General features: G+C 34.0%; 1 protein-coding gene across 1 annotated transcript in view; it reads right to left on the bottom strand.

Annotated features, from left to right (window-relative positions):
* The window catches only part of DOCK9 (dedicator of cytokinesis 9), a 115,785-nt gene that overhangs the window by 62,945 nt on the left and 40,438 nt on the right, over positions 1-12,402 (bottom strand). Inside the window, 8 exon segments of the mRNA XM_010728651.3 lie at positions 565-632; positions 1,862-2,036; positions 3,209-3,343; positions 3,942-4,000; positions 4,003-4,036; positions 8,121-8,190; positions 9,653-9,735; positions 11,374-11,463. Coding sequence (XP_010726953.1) covers positions 565-632; positions 1,862-2,036; positions 3,209-3,343; positions 3,942-4,000; positions 4,003-4,036; positions 8,121-8,190; positions 9,653-9,735; positions 11,374-11,463 — 714 coding nt within the window.

Raw genomic sequence — 12,402 nt, 5'->3', positions numbered from 1 at the left:
TTAATGGGTATGTAATAATGGAAAGGTTTGTAGAGTTTCATCTCAAAGGCAATTCAGGAGTCTACAACATTTCTATAAAAACAAAATTAAAATACAAGAACTATGCCAATACAGGAAGTATCCATGATTTTGCAACCTCATTACAAGCACAAGTACTTAAGAACACATTCATATCATTACCGTTATTAAGCTTCTCTATAGTTTTAACTAAAAACAAAACTTTACTTTAGCATAACTAGATCAGTGCTCTAGCACTTACCTGTACATAATAAAACAATAGAAATTATGCAAAATATAATAAACTACAAAATAATAACAAAATGCTGCTTATAGAAAGCATATAGAGCTGCTTTAAATAAATTTTGAAGATACCAGCCAGGTTGCTTCCAACAGGGAAAAAAAAAAAAATGGAGAAGCTCAATAACTACTCCAATTGACAAGAGCTTTTAAACTACCACAAAGAAACCAGAAGGAAACAACTCACCTTTACTGGAAGTTCACATGACTAATTATTACTATGCTTAGTACTTCATACCCTGGGTAATCATTTACTATATAAATTACCTTTGTAATTTCAGGATAATAACTGTCAAAACTACTTGATGAGCTTTCCATTTTGCTTTGTTCATCATCTGCAATTAAAACACACATTAAAAAAAGACTTCCAAAATTCTGAAGCAAAGCTATTTCTGAGTAGTTTGTTTGTAACTCATATCCTCTCAAAATAACAACATAAAGAGGTTGTAGTTGACTCCATCATTTCACTTTGATGCAATGACTTCTTAAAAGATGTAATCACTTATGTAAACTGGTAAACTAGCAGTTATTCCTAATCTTACCTAGAAAATAAACATTAGTTTTAATACTAATTTTGATATTTGCGTGATGAAAGAAGATGCTCCATGAACATGTTTATGTCACTCTTTCCATCATTAACTGTAACTCGGTCTCAAAACAAGTTCCCTCTGTACAGATTTCCAAGTCTACTTTTCAGTGGTTACTGGAGTTACAAAGCAATCATTCTATTAGCTATAAGCATCTTCTGGTTCTAAGGTTAGTCAGTGGTCATGACCAAAATGTCCCTCACAAAGCTGTAGGCTTTTGTTGCAAATCTATTGTGTTAAGTTCTGATGATCTTCACCAAAATACATGATAACTAATTTTAAATTCTAAATTTTCCTTTGGCGTATAGTGATATCTATAAGTAGATCAACTTTCTATTACCTCTTCAGGATTCTTATGGACAGGCATGCCCTTAGCTCAGTACCAGTTTTCCTTCCCCATCAACTCTCAGCACAAGAAACGCACAGGAGGACATATGGACTATCCTTTGGTCACCCAACTATTAACTATAACACCACCACAGTCCTTACAGATGTCTGGTTTATTCATACTTAAAGAGTTCCAATAGAAAACAAGCTACACCCAAGCAATCTGTATGGGTTGTGTAATGTGGTAATGAAAGTTACATTTAAGTACCTTATGTTACCACAATGCCTTGTTCTGTCTAGAGTGGACACAGAATAGATTATTCCATTTTGACCAGTATTTTATGCTTTTTCAAACAAGTCCCTTCTCAGTTTTCTCTCTTCCTCAAACTACTTTGGTGATGATTCTTCACTATGGGTTCTGTCATCTAGACTTCTGTCAGTCTCAGTATTCTCTTCTAGACTTTACACAGGCCAAATCAATAAAGAACCGTGCCATACTGATTTCTAACAGCCAAAATTCTTATCATTATGACAAACAATGAAAAGATGTACAATTTCTTATGACCAAAACGAAATAAGTTTTAGCAGCCTTTATTTCTGAATGCACGTGGGCAGTCACTGTTGCCAGTGTTGCAAGAAACCCTGCTTACCTTCATGAGATTCTCCATTTCTCTTTTCTTGCATTGCAGCCTCAAAGTTAAGTTGAAGGATTTTGTTCAGAGTGTTTATCCATTCTTCCATTTCAAGTTCACTGTCTGCAGCTAAAAGGTAACTACTCTTGTCTTGCATCTTGAGTTCAAATGCAAAACGTCTGACTTTATTGTTCTACAATAAAATAGAAGATCAAACGATGACATCTCTATATTCTACCTACTCACAAATCAAAGTAAGCTATTTTATCCAACAATTCTGCATTTCAGATTTTTTAACAAAAACAGTCTGCATTTTGAACAAGTGCATTACTATAATGCAACAAAGCAAAAGAAGTTTAACAGAAAAGCAAAAGGAAAAATGCACTACAAGAACTAGAAAACAAAGACTACAAATGTGTTTAGGAACTGTTTTGTTTGTTTGTTTGTTTGATTGTTTCAAAAACATGAATGAAAGTGGGTGTAGTAGAACTGGCCAAAACTGTGAAGTAAAATAACTTATGTAAACCTATACATACAACTTGCAATATGAAAACATTTGCTATAGTTACAGGACTTTTTATGTGAAGCGCCTATTAAATATGTATCCAACAACACTACTACAATATTTGCAAAAGAAAATCCTCTGTAGAGTTGTTGTATCTCTTTGCATAAATCTTCAAACAACTTTATGCTAAAAAAAAAAATATTTTTAAAATAGATTTCTATTAAAGTTAACAGAACTCTAAAACCCAACACTTTTTTCCAGGTATGCTGTGCCCAACAAAACAGTTACATAATTTACTGTAAATACATAACAGAATCACAAAAAAAAACCCACCTCTTTTCTTTGGCATTTGATACAGACAAACATTTTTTACCAAAGCCCATAACTTTTTTTTAATAAAGAGAAGCACATACAAGTAATGTTATAAAGGTCAAATGAAAGCATCTGGAAGGATGACTGAATTTAATACAATTCCCACAACACAAATCCCACACAAGAAGCTATGTAAAACATTCTACAGCCCATGTAAGAACAAAATGTAACTGAACACTAAATTTTTTTGCAGTCATTACTTTACCATAATTTCAGGATGTTATTTTATGCCTTCACCTTAAAATTCTGTTTGTTATTTTTGAGAAATATTTGACATCAACCAATAACTTCTGCTGCTTTCAGAAACATTTTTCAAATTCAGCCTCTTCCAATTTAAAATCTTGTTCAGTTTTTGCAGCATATGCAGTTGTTCGTCTGCATAGCAGATGCTTATCTCTGATCAAAGCTATCTGTATTTTTTATTTTCTAAATTAATTTCACATAACATGCTGAATTAATTTAAGAACAAACAGAATATTTATAGTTACCTGAACCACTCCCATGCATGAATCTAGAAATATCGATCCCTTAGGTTCTTTTGATATTTTTTCATCCTTATAGAAATTGAGGTTATAGGATCCATCACCAAGTTGGATTAAGTGGAAAAATCTTCTTTTAAATGACTAGTGAAAAAAAAAAAAGTGTAAAGAAAAAGAATTATAAGATTGGTATTAATCAGTTTTATGTACTAAAACATAGAAGTGCTATTTACACAATTACAGGAGAAAAGCTTTTACTTGCATGTAACCTAATCAGTATCATTAGAAAACAATGCCGAAATCAGTAATGCATGAGAAAGAATTTTTAAATGAAAAGTCTGCAGTAAGATTTTACTGCATTATCTGAAAATTTTTTCTACTTCTTGGTATTTATAACTTACTCTACAGTTATTATATGTGAAATAGGTATTTACTGTGATAACCATTGGTTTCTAAATAAAAAGGCAATACAAACAAGAATTTGTACTATGTTGCCCCTTTTCTACTATTAACATTCGAGGGCATAGGTGAGAAGGGTTTTTAAAACACTACATTTCTCTCACCTACTTAATTTTTAATGCATTTTTTTATTTAGGTATATTAAAAATGAGAGGCATCTCTCATTCATCCTATGCTATTTTTGTTACAAGTAAAGCACATGAAAATGGACTTCACAAAGGCACAGTGGTATTTTAATAAGGGTGTTCATTATTCATCATGTGTAGGACATTCATTAACTTACTCTCATTGTCACACTGATTGCACTATTCATGTTGCCTTTGTACAGCCATCCTTGTTTGTTATTCCACCTTTCTGAGACCCAAGAGATGCTGCATCCTGAAGATGAAGGAAGGAAGGAAAAAAAGTTTGGCATCCCAGACTGAAACTGTGACATACATCAGCAAATTTCAGAAGTTATTTCTTAAAGATGGAATAGATATGTTCAAAATGTAATGATAAAAATGCTCTATAAAATTATGTATCCTTCTAATTCTAACTATTTTAATTAAAGAGGGATGAGACTGACCTCATCTAACTTTTGATATGCAACATGGCCACTTATATACATAGGTTTTCTCTATGGCCAGCAGGATGATCCAAATAGACAGATGATTAGAGCTTTAGATAGCCAAATATTAGACAAGATAAATTCCCTAGAGAAAGGCTAAAGATGAAAAGCTTAATAGAATTTACTCAGTAAGCTTTCTTTGTGTATTCTAATCTCATGTTGCAGGAAATATTAGCAATTTCTATTATCAGAAAGAACAATATAAGATCATGCTTACCCAAAACTTCAAAAAGATTTCTCAAACCATTTGCTTTAATACACATTACTTCAAAGACATTTCTTTTTTAATAATTTACAGAGATCTAAGTTCTTGTATTTTTTAATTCATTCTGGTCATTTGCATTTTGGAAGCTTTCTAAGACAAATAAGACCAAATTTATCAGTAATGGCAAGTACAAGAACAGCAGATCCTGTGCATGTATCAGTCGGCACATGCACTGGCTGTATACCACTTACATCTGCCAGTTCATGGAATTTGGAACTACATCCAGACCCACAGGACGTTACTAACTACTGAAAAGCAGTACTCTCCTATTGAAACTGATCAAAATGACAGATTTACAACTTCCACATAATAAATATTAAATCATTAATTCAAGCAATCGTTAAAAGCAGTACTACACAGACACTTTACCATTGTTTGTAGTTGAGGTAATCCGTTCTGACACAACAAAAGCATTAATTAATTAGACTTATAAAGTTTCATCTACAGAAAAAACTCTCATCACAACCAATCATTTAAAATTAACTGAGTGTCCAATTGAAAACAAAACCACAATAAATTCCTCAACTGCATCATCTACTTCTTCTAAGTCCTTTCCTCAGTTATGAAGAGAAAGTAGCACAGAAAGTAGTAACATGAGTGACACAGTCATTAGTTCAACAGCTGAACCAAATTTTGAATAATATTCATTAGTTTCTAGAACTAAAACAAGAAGCATTCCATAAGACGTCCCTAGTTAATTTATTTACAGCTTATTTATTCTGTCTAGGTTGCATATTTATAGGCATATGCACAAGTGAATTTCAAAAAACTGCTAACTGAAGGCAAAAGTTGTGCCAATCTGTTCCTGCAAAAATTATAGTCTGCCTGAAAGGAAATCAGGTCCAGCAAGCATGACATAGTTGCCAGCTTTCATAACACCTGACAGGTGCCCCAGAAGCAAGAACTAAAAATGCTAAATTTTCGCATGCCTCCATGAATCTCACTCTCTAAGCAGTGCAGCCTACTTGTTTCACATCTTCAGTTCATTAGTCCTTCTTCACTCTGTTCTTCATTACCTAATTCTTCTTGAACCACAATCCAGACACAAAGAAGACAACTAAAGACACTGGGTTTACAACTATGCTTCTCCTGCTACACTGGTGGGAGTTATCCCCTCAGAAAGGATGGTTTAAAACCACAAGTTCAAGAAGATGAAGCGATTGAATAGAACTTGGTTCTGTACAGCATGTCATTTAATTATGAAATTAGATCTTTTCTGTAGTTTCATAAGCCACAAAAGGACCACCTGACATGACAAGAATTCCTTCATTACCTGTGCTAATAAAAATTCAGATTTGTCTCTGTTAAGACTTTTCCAGTTCAAAGTCTCTGAAGAGAACTGTCGACCAGCTCTGCTGAACTGCACAATACTTCCTAACAGCAAAACTGAGCATCACTTGGGCCTCCCTAGTTACACCATTACTATAAAGTAGAATGCTTGCCTACAAAGCCAAAAAGCAACCTAATTTTTCCAGGCTACCATCTGTTAATACAAAATAACATAAAGCTCATGGTCATTAACACATTACTTTCACAGTGAAAACATACTTCCTGTTCCCAGCTGATAAGTTAATTTCCTTATTTTTATTATTACTGCTGGACATTATGCTTCACTTTTTTAATGATCTTTCCCACTAACACTGCTCCAAAATTTATTCCAACAGCAACTGTTTCAATAAAAAACAACTCCTTATCTGGACCCCCATGACCCTGGCTGATTTAAAAAATTCCATTTATAAACATTAACTTGATGGCTCTATAGTATGAATTACATTTGCAAAGGTAATTCTACCCTTTTTTAAAAGGGTAAACTAAACCTTTATCTGTTTTTCCTTCAATTTTAATCCCCTACAGCTTTGTCTTTCTCTATCATTCCCTTTATAAATCACCTTTCAAAAAACCTACAGAGGAAAAAAAATACAGAACACCTTCCAATTTAAGATTCGCATATCTGCTTTTTGGCAAACAAATATGCAAGTATTTGAAAGAAAGGAACTGCTCAGTTTTTGAAATTATTAGAATACTTTAAAAAATGCATCACTTTAATCAACAAGATATTCTTCCCTGGAGGAAACAATCTGTTTCCCTCATCCTATTCCCATTAATCTCTCTTTTCTTCTGATTACACTTTACACTACAAAAAGCAACTGATCTCTTCTCTAGCAACTATTAACTCTGGAAGAGCCATGATGTTACTGCCTGCTCTAACAGGAAATTGGGCAGAATGAAACAGGAAGTCCCCCTGCTTACATCTGCATTACATGAAAGAAACGTACTACCTGGCAATACTCACGCTATCCATTTTTTCAGTATTTAACAAATTCCATCCATAACCATATTTGGCTACTAGCAATCGCAGTAAATCCTACCTCCATCTATGTTGTTTTTTTTTTCCCCATGTTTAACTCACTGTTTTATAATACACTTCTGTTAGCATGAATGTGATAATATTTCTGACAAGTCTTCTTAAATTCAGTATCACAGAATCACAGAATAGCCTGGGTTGGAAGGGACCTCAAGGATCATAAATCTCCAACCCCCCTGCCACACGCTGGGCCACCAACCTTCCCAACAGAGAGCATTACTATTCTCATCTTACAAACTGGAAAACTTGGGATACAGATACATGAAATTATCTGTCCGTCCAAATATCACAGTGCACATTACCAGTAACAATAGAGAAATGGCATCCTGAGACTCTTTGGAAATCCGCTTGTTCAGACACAGTCCCTCAACTACATTTTCATATTTAATCCAGGAAAACTTGTAAGGAGCTATCTTTATTTCACAAGCAGCAGTTCTGAACACAAGGAATTTATAAACAAAGTAATTATCAAGCTGCAAAAATCATATTATTTTGATTTTGATACTTTTTTTTTTTCAGTGATACAAGAGTTCAAGTACTCTTAAGAAAAGGGAGAACTGGCTTCTAACCAGTTCGTGTTCTGAAACAGGGTGTGGAAAAACTAAACAAATCATACAAATAACAGAAACAATTATTGAATAAAGTCTTCCACATTCAAAACACAGTGGAAAACTACTTGAAAGTATAGGTACCTCTGGCTTCCCTACGCCAACGACAAAAAATGAAAACGCATAGGACTTTAATAAAGACTAATAAAACTTCATTAGCTTCCATTTTCACCACATATTTTCAGAACTTATCCTGCATCCAAATTTCTATCAATCTAATTTTAACTCAGACTATATTGTCACGTATTCTATATTGATAGGCATTCATCAGCATGTACTTCCAGGTTGGAACAGGTTCATCTATGATTTTACTCAACCCTGCACAGAAACAATATAAATAGACTTTATGAAAGCTCCAAGATGATTCTTCACCACTGTTGAAAAGCTTCTACATTTTCAACATCTGTCAAAACTTGTTTTACTCATACAAAGATCTCAGGAATAAAGGGCTATTTGAAAGGAGGTACAGTAACTACTTCCTCCCCCCTAAATCAGGCTGTTCAATGCACTGGCTGGTTTTACTTACTGACATCAACACTTAACTTATAACCTCTGCCTACCCTATCTCAACATTCTTTAGTGAAAGCAGAATAAAGGAATTATTATTATCTCACCTCATCTTTATCTGCTTCTTCATCCACTTCATATAAATGCACTGGAAGCTTCTCCGGTTTTGTCACTTTACTAGGAAAGAAAACGTTTCTAAGATTCTAGAAATTTGGTCACTGGTTATATATTCCATACGGCAAAAAATAAAGATGTTATTTCCCTAGCTGAAGAGGAAGAAGTACAAGAATATCTGGCTAAATCTCTCTCTTGTCCTGCAATTTTCCTAACTTGCACATCTGGTCACACTCTTTCTATTGTTCTGCTAGCCACTGCCCCTTTGTATAACTGAGGAGAAACAAATGCCTTCATGTTTGCTGCAATCCTAATATCTTAGGTGCAATAACTGTCATCTGTAACAATCTGTAATGCAAAGGGTCATCTGGACATAGGAAGGAAAAATCAAATGAGAGCAAAAGCAATGCTGTTGCTGTGTTTGTCTGTCAATTTAAAAGGGACATTTTATAAATAAATTTAAAAAAACGGTGGAAGCTCCTCCTTCCCCATCTCTCTGTCAAAAAACTATTCCGTTTGTCAAAATCCTTTCTGGAGTGTGAAGGAAGTCATCAGAAGGCCCATCTACATGCCATAAATATAGCAAAAGCTTTTCACTAATGGGAATAGTATCTCCCATGAAATCAAATCATCTTCGCATAAACTTTAAATAAAACCTTTGTTCCAACAATTTCTACAGCTTTTATTAACGATTAATGCAAACATAAAAACAAATACCAATCATTAAAAGCAAAACTGAATTTGATCAAATATGTAGAACTAAAAAAAGAGAACTATATCAGTAATTTTTCCTTTGCGCTGAAAGCATATTTAAATCTGCAATTCAAATTTTATCTAAGAACTTCTCTGAAAGAGGCACATAACATCACAGTCAGTTGCATCTAAGCATCTGTGAGTTGATGTGATATTTATTGCATGCCTGTATCAAGGATGAGCATACACACACAAAAAAAAGCTAGTCCATTTTTCATTGAATACAGGTTTAAGTATGGAAAAAATGACATGATTTCAGAAAAGCAATGCTCACATTTCTTCTTGGATTTCTAGACAACCTTTAAAACACTGTCCGCCTGTTAAGGTATATATATATATATATATATAAGGGTATATATACAGGGTATTAACACAACATTTGAAAATACATGGGTCCATCTCTCTTGGTTAATAGCCTATAATTATTTGTCTAGTCTAGATTCTATTCCTTAAGATCCTAAGGAGAACTCTAAAATGACCTCTGAAACTATAGAAACCATTGAGTTTCATCTATTACATGAGTTTGTTTTTATTCTCATAGTTACTTATAAGCTGTCAATGACAGAAATTCTTGTAATGTTCTCCCTATGAATAAGGCAATGTTACTACGGTATCTTCCCAGAAAATGGTATAACAAGATCTTAAAACTTCATGTTCCATATTAATTCCATCCTAGAAATCTTTATTGTCTTTACTAAACATTGGTATAGCATATAACTGGTTACACACGCCAAATTTAAGTCTGTATTATATCAGTGGCTAACATACTTACTTTGGAAGCTGTCGAAACTCTGCTGAGTAATCTTCATATTTATAGTTAACAACGTGCCAGTCTGAATTGTAGGTTCTGATGCACTATGTTAATGGAAACCAAATATAAATATTAATTGGAAAACAATCAACTCTATACCAGCATTCCCTAGACACACACACCAAAAAAACCTTCTCAGATATGGCTGTTTATGAACTATTATGATAATGCAGTGATCTCTGAAAATTGTGTGCGCTTCCTTTCTTTTGCGATGCTGCTTTTTGTAACAAGTGCTGTTTCAATAGGACATTATTATGTAGACATGTATCACATAAAACCAGAAAATGGCAGATACATTCAGCATCTGAATTAACCACCTTCAGTTGTCTGAAAAGTTAAAGCAGTATTTGACTGCAGCTTAAAACACGACTGACACTTCAGAAAGCTCAGCATTACAAGACAGATGGATTACTAAAATAGAATACTGAATTTTGCATGCATTTTGATGGAGAAACTAAAAACTCCTTTCTCTTAGATTTATGCTTAACATGCTTTCAGCTGTTGAAAAGTAGTCGCCCTGGACTAGGACACAGGAAATACCGTCTCACTCCACCCATATTACTAAAACATAAAAGTACTGATTTATCTTGGCTTTGAATGAAGTAACATAAAACTGACTAACAACAGAAGTCATGCAGTACAGAATTTTGTGCTCCATTAACAGATTTACATGCACACAAATACTGCATCTAACAGTTCAAAAACATTGTCTTTCTATTTCAAACATTAAATATTTGTAAAGCAGTTTGTTCCGCAGAAAATCATTGAAATTCTTGAATTCCCTACAGCACTCCTCTCTCCTTGTGTATCACTTTCAGATTTATCTTAGAATTATTTGGATTAAGTATTAATGGTAGCTATCACTGAGGAGAAATCATTTTAAGGTTTAAAATAGATTAAGCTATTTGAAACTGTCAGCTTTGTTAAAATTACAACAGAAACACACTTGTTGTTTCAGGTGTTAAAACACAAGCTTGAAGCATTAAAAAAACAGTAGATAATATAAAAAAGACAAAAATTTTAAGCCTTTTGTTCCCAAGAGATCTCAACAAGACACAAAGTGTCTTGTGTAACAGTCAGAACCAAGGGAAAGCCAACACAAAAAAATGGTTAAGAGAAACTACGTTTGAGACCGTGCTTTTTTTACATGTCGCATAGAAACTGAGGATGAAGGATTAATTTTGGCCTCTACAAGCATTAATACTATGAATACCTCTGTTCCAACAAACAATGGGATTACTGTGAATAAATTGAGAATGTCTGGAATTAAACAGTTTAACATAAAAAAGTAAGTCACATTGATTCATTTGGGTTCAATAATGCCATCAATATTGTGCATGTACATCACCCATATTCAACTGGCAAAGTCAAAATCATGAAAGTAAGAGAAGGTGGGAGGAGAACCATCCACAAAAGTCAGTGATACAAGCAACAGTACTCACAGCTATCCTGTAATCCTTTTCTAGCCACTGAAGGAGAAAATACTTGTTTTTTTCCTGGAAATTTTTCCTTGACAAAACTAGAGAACTAGTTTTCAAAACAAAATATTGAGAGCTGAATGGCAACATTTTTTTCAGGTTATTTTTTCTTAATTTTTTTAGAAACAATAAATCAAGCAGAAGAAACACAGGTCAGGTATAATATTGCTATTAGACACAAACACATTAAGGTTCCGATTTTACCTCAGTAACAAATAAGCTCTGAGCTTCCTTCTCTGCATTTTCAGGAACTGTTGAGTGAATGTATCGACTCTGTCGTTTCAATAACGCTGTCTGATAAATAACAACAACAAAATCAATGACACTTGCAAGTAAAGGAAGACAATACAGTGTGACAACACTCAAGTTATACTGCTATAGACAGTAGAGAAGCTGAGCAGTAAACATCCTGTGAATACAGGAAAGGAGAGCAGCCACTTAACAAGAATTTAGTTCCATTCAAGCATTAGCTACTTGTTCCTTCCCTCACAGCAAGAACAAGGTGACAAGATTGGAATCAGGAAGAATTAGATGCCATAAAGAAGTGTTTTCCTCTACTATGACAACAATGACAAGAAAATACTGGTTAAAATAATTCCACCTTGACAATGTAACTTCAATACTTTGAACACAGACATTAGGGTAGTGTTATTGCTACATATAAAAACTATTGCTTAAGAAAATAGCAACTTCATGCCAAAATAAGGATAGTTCAGTTGCAGATCTCAGCTGGCAAAAAAAAAAGAAAAAAAAAAAGAAAAAAAGAGAGAGACTTATGCTACTACACTGAAGGTGACAAAGAAAGCCTTGACCCCTGTTATGCCCTTCTGTCAACCAAAGCATGCTTACCAAACCCAGAACTTACTCCCAGTCTATGCCAGAGTTCAGAGAACAGCTGACAGAGAACAAGAAATATCACTATGACTATGAATGTCTGCTTCAAAAACTAACACTATACTAAGCCTTTGGCACTTTAAACTAGGAAGTGTAAAGGTGAAAACTTTACAGAATCTTCTGGCCTACAAGTAAATGAGTGCGCAACAGAAATGATTTTGTACAGTTCAGAAAACATTAAAAACATCTTATGTTGTTATGTTATGAGCTTATGCCATCAGAGATGGACAAGTGAGCTTCCATGGGCTGTGTTTGGAAGGGGCTGTGATCCCTAACTTGTTACCCATACTTCCAGCATCACGGTACCACAAACCATCAGAAAAAAATGTGAGAAGATAA

Source organism: Meleagris gallopavo, chromosome 1 (genome assembly GCF_000146605.3).
Source record: "Meleagris gallopavo isolate NT-WF06-2002-E0010 breed Aviagen turkey brand Nicholas breeding stock chromosome 1, Turkey_5.1, whole genome shotgun sequence".
NCBI classification, from domain to species: Eukaryota; Metazoa; Chordata; class Aves; order Galliformes; family Phasianidae; genus Meleagris; species Meleagris gallopavo.
This window is presented reverse-complemented; position numbering and strand designations above follow the sequence as displayed.